We start from the raw sequence: 13,536 nt of genomic DNA on the forward strand, positions 1-13,536 counted from the left end.
TATAAAAAGAGCTATATGGCATGGAAGCATCCATGCTTGTAAGATAGAAGATAGATAGAAAGAGAAGCAGAGCTAGAACAAAAGAAGCAGCCCCTGGGCAGAGGTATTTATGGGGGGTCTCGGCCCCTCCCTAGCCATAAAACTCTCTCGCCAATGGGGCTGCTGCAGGGGAGCAAAGAAGCCTCTTTGCTCCATCTGATGACCTATTTGGGGAACTGCCATGGCTGGCACAAAACATGTAACAAAAAGAATCCCCCCCCCAGCCCAGCCCAGCCCAGCCCCAGCGGAAGGAGCCAATCCTGGCTGGCTTCTAACTCCTCCAGCCCGGTTCAGACGACGCCTGGCGGGCGCACGTGGGAAAGGCTCCGGCCGTGGGGAGGGGTCCCCGCGTGTCGGCCAGCCGCTCGACCCCCTCCCTCCCCCCCCACGCCCCTCTCCGTCGGAAGCCCCGCAGGAGACCCCCCTCCCTCCCCAGGCACGACCAGGGCTCTTGCTGCGGGCGCCCGCTTGCCGATGCCTGCCGCGCTCACCTTGGCCCCGCCGCTCAGGCGCAGCTCCAGGGCGCGTCGGGGGGCTTGGCCGGGGGGCGCTTCCAGGCAGAAGGCGAAGGGATCGCCGCTGGGAGCCGCCATCTTCGGCCCGCTCGCCCGGCCCTCCCGGGGAAGGAGGAGGAGGAGGAGGAGCCCGGCCCGGCCCGGGAAGCCGCCGCGCCGCCCTCCAAGCTGGCGCCCGCTGGGTGGACAAAGGGAAGGAGGGAGGAAGAGAGGTGGAGAGAGAGAGGGAGAGAGAGAATGAGAGAGAGAGAGAGAGAGAGTGAGAGAGAGAGAGACAGAGAGAATGAGAGAGAGAGAGAGAGAGAGGGAGGGAGGGAGAGAGAGAGAGAGAGAGAGAATGAGAGAGAGAGAGAGAATGAGAGAGAGAGAGAGTGTGTGAGAGAGAGAGAGGGAGAGAGAGAGACAGAGAGAGAGAATGAGAGAGAGAGGGAGAGAGAGAGAGAGAGAAAGAGAAGGGAGAGAGAGAGAGAGAGAGAGAGAATGAGAGAGAGAGAGAATGAGAGAGAGAGTGAGAGAGAGAATGAGAGAGAGAGAGGGAGAGAGAGAGAGAGGGAGGGAAGGAAAGGATGGATGGAGAGAGAGAGAAGGGAGGGGAAAATGTAGATGGATGGATGAGGGATCTGATAGAGGAAGGGAGGGACGGATATGGATGGAGAGAGAGTAGATTAGGTAGGTAGGGGGGTGGGTGGGGGGAAGGATTTATTTTATTTATTTATTTTAATCCCATTTATATCCCGCCCTTCTCCGAAGACTCAGGGCGGCTTACAATTTAAGCACAGACCAATGTGCTTAGCAATAGCCTTCATTCTATGTATACGCCTGCTTATTAGGGCTTTCGGCCCCCCCCAAGCGGCATTATTTATTTTTATTTTTATTTTAATTCCATTTATATCCCGCCCTTCTCCGAAGACTCAGGGCGGCTTACAAGCTTAGCAACAGCCTTCATTCTATGTACATGCCTGCTTATTAGGGCTTTCACACACCCCCCCAAGCGGCATTATTACAAAGTCAGCTTATTGCCCCCAACAATCTGGGTCCTCATTTTACCTACCTGGGAAGGACGGAAGGCTGAGTCAACCTTGAGCCTGGTGGGACTCGAACCTGCACTAATGGCAGGCAGCTGGGGTTACTGAAGGAGGCATTAGCCCACTGCTCCACCAAGGATGGAGGGATGGATGGATGAAGGGATAGATGGTGGAAGGATAGAGATAGATAGATAGATTGATAGACTGATAGCTTGATAGAGGGATGGATAGGTGGGCAGAGGGAGGGAGTGTTAGATGTTTTTGTGCCAGCCATGGCAGTTCCCCAAAAGGTCATCAGATGGGAGCAAAGAGGCACCTTTGCTCCCACTGGTGGGTCAGGGGTCTCCGGCCCCTGCAGCCCCATTGGAGAGAGTTAATGGCCCTCCAGCCCCCTTACTCTCATTGGTAAGGGAGGGGCTGGGGACCCCCATAAAAACCTCTGCTCAGGGGCTGCTCCCTCTCTTGTTGCCTTCTTGTTCAAGCTCCCTCTGGGAATGATCCATGAGCTCAACCCAGGCGTGGATGCCTCCATGCCAGGGAACTCTTTACTCTATCTTTAAATAAAGCTTTCACCTGATTGCATCCCTGCGTGCTGCCTTTTTTACTTTGGAAGCACCTCAACGAACCGTCGGTCTCGTCAGGCCATCTCACAGGGAGAAATATGGATGGAGAGATGGATAAGATGGGTGGACAGAGGGAGGGAGAGAGAGATGGATGGATGGGTAGGCAGGTAGATGCATCCAGGGGCCACCTGTGCGAAAGGAAAGGTTGGGGGTGGGGAGGTGGAAATGATAAATGCAGTTCTTCTTTCTCAAACCAACAATTAACCAGTGGGACCACCTGCCTCTAGAAGCGGTGGGCGCTCCATCACTGGAGGCTTTGAAGGAGAGCCTGGACAGCCATTTGTCCAGAATTACCATATATAAGGTCTGCTTGAGCTGGGGGTTGGACTAGAAGATCTCCAAGGTCCCTTCCGAAAAAGGGGCATTTTGTTTTTCCTCGTCTCCCAAAATTGGCCATTTAGGATAGGCTGTTTTTGAACCTGCTGCTTTTACCGGACCGTCACATCTTACAGATCAGCATCGATCCGACCTTAAAGGCAGACTCTAAAAAGTGATGCAAAGTTCTAGCTCTTTCTTAGGCGTGAAAGCCAGCCGGGTGACTTTGGGCCGATCACCAGGCGACTGTGAGTTCTAGTCCCGCCTTAGGCATGAAAGCCAGCCGGGTGACCTTGGACCAATCAGCAGGAGATGGTGAGTTCTAGTCCTGCCTTAGGCATGACAGTCAGCTGGGTGACTTTGGGCTGATCACCAGGCGACTGTGAATTCTAGTCCCGCCTTAGGCATGAAAGCCAACCGGGTGACCTTGGGCCAATCAGCAGGAGACGGTGAGTTCTAGTCCTGCCTTAGGCATGAAAGCCAGCTGGGTGACTTTGGGCCGATCACCAGGCGACTGAGTTCTAGTCCTGCCTTAGGCATGAAAGCCAGCTGGGTGACTTTGGGCTAATCACCAGGTGACTGTGAATTATAGTCACGCCTTAGGCATGAAAGCCAACCAGGTGACCTTGGGCCAATCAGCAGGAGACAGTGAGTTCTAGTCCCACCTTAGGCATGAAAGCCAGCTGGGTGACTTTGGGCCGATCACCAGGAGAAAGTGAGTTCTAGTCCCGCCTTAGGCATGAAAGCCAGCTGGGTGACTTTGGGCTGATCACCAGGCGACTGTGAGTTCTAGTCCCGCCATAGGCATGAAAGCCAGCTGGGTGACTTTGGGCCAATCACCAGGCGACTGTGAGTTCTAGTCCCGCCTTAGGCACGAAAGCCAGCTGGGTGACTTTGGGCCAATCACCAGGCGACTGTGAGTTCTAGTGCCGCCTTAGGCATGAAAGCCAGCTGAGTGACTGGGCCAATCACCAGGCGACTGTGAGTTCTAGTCCCGCCTGGAGCTGCCGACAGCCCCTGACCTTTGGTCCTTCCGCCGTGACCTGAAGACCTGGTTGTTCCAACAAGCAGGCCTGGACTGACTACGTTTTTTAATTAGGCTTTTTACTGGGTTAAATTGTCTTGTATTTATTGCATCTGTTTAATTCTTTTTTAAATTTTCTACTTTTATGTTTTTTTAATTTTTATGGTTGTGAGCTGCCCTGAGTCCTCAGGGAGAAGAGCAGCATATAAATTTAATAAAATCAATCAAATCAATCACCTTAGGCATGAAAGCCAGCTGGGTGACTTTGGGCCGATCACCAGGTGACTGTGAGTTCTAGTCCTGCCATAGGCATGAAAGCCGGCTGGGTGACTTTATGCCAGTCACTCTCGCCCATCTCCCGTGCCAATCAAACCACCCGGCCTTGTCCACAAAGTCGACACAAAATCTGCTCATTTCAAAGGAAACTTTTTATATCCATCCGCCTTTCTGGGAAAACGAAAGCATTGGGAGGGCCAAAATTTGGGGCAGGGGGAGGACGATAACCGAGAATTTCTCCAACCTTTCAGCTCAATTATTTGATGCAGGAGGGCCAAGAAATGGCCTTGAAATGCCTCCAACTGGATTTTAAACACACACACACACACACACACACACACACACACACACACACACACACACCAAATTGTTAGGGCAGGGTATGCTAGAACAAGGAATAAACACCAAGAAAACGAGCGTCTTTTGGAAATGGTTTCTCCTTCTCTGCACTCCTCCGAGATGGCAAATTCACACAAAAGAAACCTTAAAACCCAAACCGAACCACACCAGTTGAATTATTGGTCTGCCCTTCAGGATGCCAGATGGATATCCAACTGGGCAAAAAAAAAAAAGGCCACCCATTTCCCAGACGCAGTTGCTTTGGTTTCCAAAAATGGATGGAGCACCAAGGGGTGATTTTCTGGGAAGTGGGCCCATATTGAAGGAATGCGGGGGTGCAAGCCACAAGTCAGAAGACCCAAAGAAAGTGAGAAAGAAAAGGAAAGAGGGAAGGAAAAGAAGGGAGGGAGGGAGGGAAAGAAGGAAGGGAAAGGAATGGAGGGAGGGAGGAAGGAAGGAAAAGAAGAAATGGAGGAAGGAAGGAAAAGAGGAAGGAAGGGAGAGAGGGAGGGAGGAAGGAAGGAAAAGGAAGGAGGGGAGGGAGGAAGTGAGGAAGGAAAGAGGAAGGAAGAAGAGAAAGGGGTGTTCTTTTCTCATCCACCGCCCCCCCCCAAAAAAAATCAGCACTCAAAACATTCAGGGCACCCCATCTTAAAAGGGGGGGGTGTTCAAATCTTCCCCCCCCAGCCCACCAGGACCCCAGTCTCCCATTTCAGTTCCTTCCGCAACTCGCTCCTTGCAGATGCATTGGGGGGGGGCTGGCTGGGGATGATGGAGACCGTAGTCCCAAACTCCAGAAAGGCTGCAAAGCTGCTTCCGGGCTAGGGCCGAGAGCGGAAAGGTCCAACGGATTCCCGTGGCTTTTTTGGGGGGGGGGCACCCGGGGGCAGGAGAAGCAGCCGGGGGGGCGGCGCAGGAAAAGCTCATTTCTTTCCCAGTTGAGCCTTTGCTTGCTCCAGTTTGGCCGCCACGCTGGCGTCGCTGCACTTGGAGAGGATCAGGTTCATTTCTCCTTCGTTCTTGCGCTCGGCGGCCGCTTCGGCAGCCTGGCCGAAGTCCCTACGGCCACGGAAGGAAGGAAAAGATTAAAATTTAAAAAAAAAAAGGACATTTAAAAGAAGTCCAAAGCCCAAGATTACTTCCACCACCCCCACCACCCCCCCGAGGTAATTTTTGCCCAATGGGGAACGCTCGGTGACTAGTCCTCATGAGGGTGCGTCTCATAAGCCAGCGAGCTAATCCCTCAGGGTTTTCTTGGGAGAAGAACTCAGCTTTCCTTCTTATTTATTTATTTATTTATTTATTTATTTATTTATTTATTTTATTTTTTATTTTTTATTTTAAAAAAGCTACCTCTGATCCAACAGGACGAACGTATTTGGATACAAAACCCTGTTTGTTTTTTTTTAAAAAAAATGTTATTATTTTGGCCTCTAGGTTCGGATTCTGCTCGGCTTCGAAATCACAAATAGGGGTTGGGACCCCTTGTGATCGCCTAGTAAAGGGGTCGGCAACCTCGGCTCTTTTATGACTCGTGGACTTCAACTCCCAGAATTCCTGAGCCAGCGTAGCTGGCTCAGGAATTCTGGGAGTTGAAGTCCACGAGTCATAAAAGAGCCGAGGTTGCCGACCCCTGGCCTAGTAGTTCAGTGTTTTCTCCGACGTGGCCCCTTTAAGACTGGGGGAATTCTGGGAGTTGAAGTCCACCCGTCTTAAAGGGGCCACGTGGGAGAAAACACTCGTTTTATCCAACTCCGGCCGAAGGCAGGAAACCAGATGCTAGCCGCCCTGACAGATGGCTGCCTGCCCAGACTCGCCCACAGGACAGCAGCCTGCCCACCCCTTTAAGAAACCAGCGCCACCGCCCCACTCCTCCCTGCCTTAATTTTCCACCCAAATCTGCTCTTTTTTGGGTTGGTGGCGATGGGTGTTGAGTCAAATCTATTCTCCGGCTCTGGACACCGCGTTTTGGGGGGGGTGACCCCCCGCACTTTGCGATGCTTTTTGTCGGGGGTCTCCCATGTCTCCTCTAGGTAGGACTTCCCCCCCCCCTGAAATTGTCTAAAAAAATGCACCCCGCTGATTGACAGGTTCGGTCAGGGGAGCGGGAAAAGCTCCGGTCCTCGCATCTCGGATGCCGCCGCTCGGGAACGTCGTAGGGCTGAGATTCGGGGATTTGTGGGGTTGGGGGTGGGCACGCTTGCTACCTACCCCACCAAGAGGAAAGCCTTGACTTTCTGTTCGGGGGTCACCCGGGCGACGTATTTCTTGGCCTCGCCGGGGTTGCCGTACTTCGTGCTGATCTCTGCAAAGGGCTGTAAAAAAAGGGAGGAAAGGGGACCACGCGGTGATCGCGGGCAAAAGTGTCGCCGGGCAAATCCCGAGAGATAAGACAAAGGCCGACTCTTAGGCTTTTTTTTTTTTAGGGGGGGGGGAGTTTTCTGGCCTTGAGGGGGTGTTTCCCGATCAGTTGAAGCTTCCGCCAAGAAAAATGGGAAGGGATTTTAAGAGGGAAAGGTTGTTTGTTTTTTGCTATTTGTTAATAAGGACAGAAGTCGTTATATTTCACTGACATTGGGGTTTTCCCCATTACTTTTTCTTTTCTTGCATCTTTATCTTTCTTTCTGGTTTTCCTCCTTTTCCTCCTCCTTCCTTCCCTCCTTCCCTCCTATTCTTCCTCCTTCCTTCTTCCCTCCCTCCCTCCCTCTTTCCCTCCCTTCCTTTCCTTCTACTCATCCTTTCCCCCTTCCTCCCTTCCCTCCCCCCCCTTTTCCTTCCTTCCTTCCTTCCCTCCCTCCCCCTCCCTTTCCATTCATCCTTTCTTCCTTTCCTTCCTCTTTTTCCTTCCTTCCTTTCCTTCCTTGCTTCACTCCCCCTCCCTCTTTCCATTCATCTTTCCCCCTTCCTTCCCTGTTTCTTCCTTCCTTGCTTCCCTCTCCCCTCCCTCCCTCCCTCCCTTCCTCCCTCCCTCCCTCCCTTTCCTTCTATTCATCCTTTCCCCCTTCCTCCCTTTCCCCTTCCTCCCTTCCCTCCCCTTTTCCTTCCTTCCTCCCTTTTTCCTTCTTTCCTTCCCTCCCTCCCCCTCCCTTTCCATTCATCCTTTCTTCCTTTCCTTCCCTCCTCCTCCCTCCCTCCCTTTCCTTCTATTCATCCTTTCCCCCTTCCTCCCTCTTTCCATCCATCCTTTTCCCCTCCCTCCCTCCCTCCCTCCCCCCCTCTTTTCTTTTCCTGTCTGATTCTTTGATTTCTTCTCTACCTTAAATAAAACTCCCCAGTAAATAAAAAGAAAGCAGCAATAAACTGAGGCCTGGTTTTGAGAAAGGGCCGAGAGAGGAGAAAGAGTTATTCTGCTCTGGGGAAACAGGACACGGACCCCCCAAAAAAGGAGAATATTGAAACTTGACTCCCTTGGCCTCAAAGAATTTGGACAAGGTCATCAAGAGCCACTCAAGAGACATTGGAAGAACCGTTCCCAATGACGGAGGTCAATTCCCAGAGTTCTCATCAACGGCACCGCCGACTCTGGAAGGCTGGGATCTCAGATCCACCTACCTTTTGTAGGGAATCCACCCTACAAAAATCCAGGCACGTTTCTGGGATCTTGGCGGTGTCTTTTCCTTGATCTGTCTACTTTTCACGGGGGATACCCATTCATGAAAGTTGGTAGAATTCAAGAGCGTTGAGTAAGACAAAAAGACCCGCCACCTTCGCCCCATCATCTTCTCACCAGGTAGCCAATAGGTGACTTTTTGGACTTGGAGAACTTCTCTAGATCTTCCCAGGCCCCCTGTTCCGCCAAGGCGCTGATCTTCAGCCACCAGAACCTGTCAAGACGGCAAAGAAACAGACCAAGAACTAACATCCAGCCCCAAACTTGAGGTTCTCCACCCGCGCCTTTTTGAGGAACGCCAAAACTAGAACGTGTGAGTTATCTCGTTCCAGTCCATCTTCATACAGACTTTAAACCAGGGGTGTCCAACCTTGACAACCTTAAGACTTGTGGAGTTCAAAACCCAGAATTCCCCAGCCAGCAGGGGAATTCTGGGTTTTGAACTCCACAAGTCTTAAGGTTGTCAAGGTTGGACACCCCTGGTTTAAATCTTCTGGAATCTCATTACCCAAGCAGACCACAAGGCACATCTCGTTCAAAGCATTAAGTAAATTCTGGGATCTAATCACCAAGTCAAGCTAACTGCCAGAGGGATCTAAGAGTCCTAATGGACGATCCCTTAAATAGGAGCCAGCTGTGTGCTGCAGCTGCCAAAAAAGCCAACACAGTGCTAGGCTGCGTCAACAGAGGGACGCAACGCTCTCTACATGGGGCTGCCCTTGAGGACCACGCGGAGGCTTCAGCTGGTGCAGAATGTGGCCGCGCGAGTTGTGATGGGGGCCCCCTGATACTCCCACGTAACACCTCTTCTCTGCAAGCTGCATTGGCTCCCGGTTGCCCTCCGGGTGAGATTCAAGGTGCTGGTGATGACCTATCAAGCCCTAAATGGCTTGGGTCCTGGATATTTGAGGGAACTCCTGCTGCCGGCATTAACTCCCCATCGTCCTGTGCGCTCCCACAGCGAGGGCCTTCTTAGGGTACCGCCGGTGAAGGATTGCCGGCAGGTGACTCCCAGAGAGAGGGCCTTCTCTGTGGGTGCGCCTGCCCTTTGGAACCAACTTCCTATGGAACCTAGGACTGCCCCCGACCTCCGTTCATTTCGCCGGGACCTAAAAACTTGGCTCTCTGAGCTGTCTGGCCTAGACTGAGGGGTTTTTAATTGGGTTTTAAAGTTTTAACTTTTGGGCTTAAATTTAATTAATTGTTTTAAATTTATTTTAACTTTTGTATTGTATGGTTTTAACTGCCCTGTAAACCGCCCTGAGTCCTATGGGAATAGGGCGGAATATAAGTCAAATAAATAAGTAAGTAAGTAAGTAAGTAAGTAAGTAAGTAAGTAAGTAAGTGTTAATATCACTTTACGATGCCTTGGTAAGGCCACACTTGGAATACAGCGTCCCGTTGTGGTCGCCACAATGTAAAAAAAAGATGTTGAGACTCTGGAAAGAGTGCAGAGAAGAGCAACTAAGATGATTAGGTGGATGGAGGCTGAAAGATATGAAGAACTCATACTTAAACGATTGTCCACTAGGATTCCAAGATGCCTCTCGAAGGTTGTAGGAATTGAGTAGGTCTAATTAAAAGAAGGACCAGGGGGGACATGAGAGCAGTCTTCCAGTATCTCAGGGGCTGCCCCAAAGAAGAGGGAGTCAAGCTATTCTCCAAAGCACCCGAAGGCAGGACAAGAAGCAACGGATGGAAACTTATCAAGGAGAGAAGCAACCTGGAACTAAGGAGAAACTTCCTAACAGTGAGGACAATTAACCAGTGGAACAGCTTGCCACCAGAAGTCGTGGGTGCTCCATCACTGGAGGTTTTCAATAAAAGATCGGACCACCGTTTGTCTGAAATTTATAGGGTTTCCTACCTGAGCAGGGGGTTGGACTAGACAACCTCCAAGGTCCCTTCACTTGTCTGAAATGGTATAGTTCAAGGGTAGGCAACCTTGGCTCTTTTATGACTTGTGAACTCCAATACCCAGAATTCCTGAGCCAGCCATACTGACTCAGGAATTCTGGCAGTTGAAGTCTACAAGTCACGAAAGACCCAAGGTTGCCTACCCTTGAACTATACTATCTTGAGTCACCTGCATGAACCCATCCCAGTTTGTTCCTCTAGGTTTGGAAGAGAAGCACAATTGCAGTTCCCCGTGCAAAAGGGCTGCCCCTTTCAAACCAGCTGAGGTGGGCTGGGGGTCAAGCCCTTTGCACCGGCCTTCCCGGACCACAGCCCAGTCCCGGGGACTGTCCTCACCGTTTATCGGGGATCCGGAAGTCCCGGTAGAGTTGCTCGGCTAATTTGTGCTTCCCATCCAGGATGAGGTTGTAGACGGTGTCGTGCAGGGAAAGGTCCACGTAGGGTTTGTCAAAGTCATCCTGAAAGCGACGCTGTTGACGTAACAGCTTGATTTGGTCTTCGGTGGCCTGGTGAGTGGGAGAGGAAAAAAGGATATCCCTTTTCAGGCATGTTCTAGGACAATTCATCACGGCCAACTTGCCATAGCCAACTTGCCACAGCCAACTCGTCATGGCCAACCCGTCACGGCCAACTCGTCATGGCCAACCCGTCATGGCCAACTTGCCACGGCCAATTTGCCACAGCCAACTCCTCGTGGTCAACTCGCCACGGCCAATTTGCCATGGCCAGGTTGTTACGAACAACTCACCATGGCCAATTTGCCATAGACAACTCGTCATGGCCAACCCATCATGGCCAACTTGCCACGACCAACCTGTCATGGCCAACTTGCTATGGCCAACTTGCCGTGGCCAACTTGTCATGAACAACTTGCCACGGCCAATTTGCCATGGACAACATGTCATGGACAACTTGTCACGGACAACTCATCACAGCCAACTTGCCACAGCCAGGTTGCCATGCCCAACTTACCACGGCCAACTTGCCACGGCCAATTTGCCACACCCAACTCTCAATGGCCAACTCGTCACGGACAACCTGTCAGTGCCAAGTCGCCATGGGAAAACTTGCCACGGGACAAAAGTTACACTAATATTGAAGAAATAGTGGAATTAGAACCATTAAAGAAAGAATGCCAAAGGAGAGACAGAATGAAATGCAAATGACAAAAACGAAAATAATATTTTAACGATCTTAAAGGATGAAATTGCGAGTTGGCTGTGGCAGTTGCCCCATTCTGATTTCAGACATGGTCAAGGATGGGGCCCGAGGGCTTCAGCATGGTAGACTACTTGCAGTCCATCCGTGACACTCGTTTCCCCCCCCTCCAACCTCCCCACCACCACCATCCCTGGGACTCAAAAGCACGAGGGGGATCTTTTAGCAGGCCTCTTTTTAAAGTTCCAAATGTAAGGTTGTTGAACTAATTCAGAATTATTAAAATAATTGAAATCACTGCAACGTCCAAGGAAAGGCGGAAGTCCATTGGCAAAGCTGGATGCGTTGAACGACCTCGCGATTCACTTAACAACTCCAGCTGCTCGCTTAACAACCATGGCAAAGGAAGAGCATGAAATCTTTTCCAGTTTTTTTTTTTTACATTTTCTTTCACTCATTTACACAATTAAAATTTTAGATTTTGGAAAGATTTTTTTTTTCCAGAGAAGCTGGCTTGGTCTACTGGTTAAGGCACCAGGCTAGAAATCAAGAGACGGGGAGTTCTAGTCTTGCCTTAGGCATGAAAATCGGCTGGGTGACTTTGAGCCAATCACCGGGAGACGGTGAGTTCTAGTCCCGCCTTTGGCATGAAAGCCAACTGGGTGGCTTTGAGCCAATCACTGGGAGACGGTGAGTTCTAGTCCCGCCTTTGGCATGAAAGCCAACTGGGTGGCTTTGAGCCAATTATTGGGAGATGGTGAGTTCTAATCCCACCTTTGGCATGAAACCCAACTGGGTGACTTTGGGCAAACCACTGGGAGACAGTGAGTTCTAGTCCCACCCTAGACAGGAAATCCAACTGGGTGACTTTGGGCAAACCACTGGGAGACAGTGAGTTCTAGTCCCACCCTAGACAGGAAATCCAACTGGGTGACTTTGAGCCAATCACTGGGAGACAGTGAGTTCTAGTCCTGCCTTTGGCATGAAAGCCAACTGGGTGACTTCAGGTCAGTCCCTCTCTTTCAGCCCAACCCACCTCACAGGGTTGTTGTTGCAAGGAAAATGGGAGGAGGGAGGCGTGTTGGGTATGTTCAGCAGCTTGAGTTACGAATAATAAAGACGGAAGACAAATAAATACATAAATAAAATATTGGCCACGATTCAGTTAACTTGCTTCACGGCGGAAAGTCGGGTCCCACTTTGTGCTGTACTCCAGATCCAAATCTCCTTGGCCAATGGCGCCCTGTGCCCTCACCTTGGCTGCAAACTCATTCTTGGCTTTGTAGTACTCCTCGGCCGCGTTCTGCAGACTGGCCACACGGCCCTCGATCCACTGCGGAAGAAAACAGGTCCTGCAGGCTTAATCCAGCTTGCAAGAACTGCCTGCAGCTGAAAGCACTTAAATAAAAAAAAATCAAGACACAGGGGTCTTGAAACCTGGCCACTTTTAAGACTTGTGGACTTCAACTCCCAGAATTCCTCTGGCTGAGGAATTCTGGGAGTTGAAGTCCACAAGTCTTAAAGTGGCCAAGTTTCAAGACCCCTGAATTAGAGCAATAACGAAGGAAGGGGGGGGGGTGTCAACCTATCCTGCAAAGCACCTGAAGGCAGGACAAGAAGCAAAGAATGGAAAATAATCTGCAATGATCCCTCCCCATTGCAACGGCACCCACCTTCTCGCTGACGTAGCTACTACGGACGTGGAAGTTGCCCAGCTCCTGGTGATTGTCGTCTTGGTTGTAAAGATCTTTGAGTGTGCTTGGCTCTTTGTGTTTGCAGAACTGAGGAGGGACAAGAGTCACCCATGGAAAAAGGTTGGGTATAAATCAATTCATCTTCCTATTCTTTTATTTCTATTTAGGAACATTTTAATCTGTTTACTATGTTTCTTTATTCAACGTATATGCTTCCCCTCTCACCCTGGAGTAAGTCTAGGAAGGTTACGAGAAGTTATTTGGCGGCTTTTACCTCAGATTTATTTTATTTCCTTATTCAAGGGACCAAAATGGGCCACGTTGGTCTATTAAAAGCCTAGAGCAGAGGTGGGGAACCTTGGCTCTTTCATGACTTGTGGACTTCCAACTCCCAGAATTCCTGAGCCAGCCGTGGGAGTTGAAGTCCACAGGCCACAAAGGGATCATAGTTCCCCATGCTGGCTCAGGAATTCTGGGAGTTGAAGTCCACAGGTCATAAGGGGGCCACAGTTCCCCATGCTGGCTCAGGAATTCTGGGAGTTGAAGTCCACAAGCCATGAAGGGGCCTTAGTTCCCCCATGCTGGCTCAGGAATTCTGGGAGTTGAAGTCCACAGGTCATAAGAGGGCCATAGTTCCCCCATGCTGGCTCAGGAATTCTGGGAGTTGAAGTCCACGAGTCATGAGGGGGCCATAGTTCCCCCATGCTGGCTCAGGAATTCTGGGAGTTGAAGTCCACAGGTCATAAGGGGGCTACAGTTCCCCATGCTGGCTCAGGAATTCTGGGAGTTGAAGTCCACAAGCCATGAAGGGGCCTTAGTTCCCCCATGCTGGCTCAGGAATTCTGGGAGTTGAAGTCCACAGGTCATAAGGGGGCCATAGTTCCCCCATGCTGGCTCAGGAATTCTGGGAGTTGAAGTCCACAAGCCATGAAGGGGCCATAGTTCCCCTATGCTGGCTCAGGAATTCTGGGAGTTGAAGTCCACGTGTCATAAGGGGGCCA

General features: G+C 50.9%; 2 protein-coding genes and 1 long non-coding RNA gene across 4 annotated transcripts in view; 1 reads left to right on the plus strand and 2 right to left on the minus strand.

Moving 5' to 3' along the window:
• The window catches only part of SMYD5 (SMYD family member 5), a 29,869-nt gene extending 28,875 nt beyond the window's left edge, over positions 1 to 994 (minus strand). Inside the window, 1 exon segment of the mRNA XM_083367180.1 lies at positions 531 to 994. Coding sequence (XP_083223306.1) covers positions 531 to 632 — 102 coding nt within the window. The 5' untranslated portion in view covers positions 633 to 994.
• LOC310643138 overlaps positions 1 to 13,536 on the plus strand; it is a 366,287-nt gene that overhangs the window by 74,531 nt on the left and 278,220 nt on the right. The window lies entirely within an intron of this gene.
• VPS16 (VPS16 core subunit of CORVET and HOPS complexes) overlaps positions 1 to 13,536 on the minus strand; it is a 45,752-nt gene that overhangs the window by 11,795 nt on the left and 20,421 nt on the right. Inside the window, exons 16-21 of one of the 2 annotated variants that reach the window (XM_083367141.1) lie at positions 12,515 to 12,622; positions 12,097 to 12,174; positions 10,020 to 10,189; positions 7,884 to 7,980; positions 6,368 to 6,471; positions 5,039 to 5,215 (exon numbers count right to left, since the gene is read on the minus strand). In XM_083367141.1, coding sequence (XP_083223267.1) covers positions 5,080 to 5,215; positions 6,368 to 6,471; positions 7,884 to 7,980; positions 10,020 to 10,189; positions 12,097 to 12,174; positions 12,515 to 12,622 — 693 coding nt within the window. In that variant the 3' untranslated portion in view covers positions 5,039 to 5,079. Of the gene's footprint in view, positions 1 to 3,954; positions 5,216 to 6,367; positions 6,472 to 7,883; positions 7,981 to 10,019; positions 10,190 to 12,096; positions 12,175 to 12,514; positions 12,623 to 13,536 lie in introns of those variants that run through there. The other variant, XM_083367140.1, reaches the window with a different exon arrangement.

This window comes from Vipera ursinii (assembly GCF_947247035.1).
Source record: "Vipera ursinii genome assembly, chromosome: 7".
NCBI lineage: Eukaryota > Metazoa > Chordata > Lepidosauria > Squamata > Viperidae > Vipera > Vipera ursinii.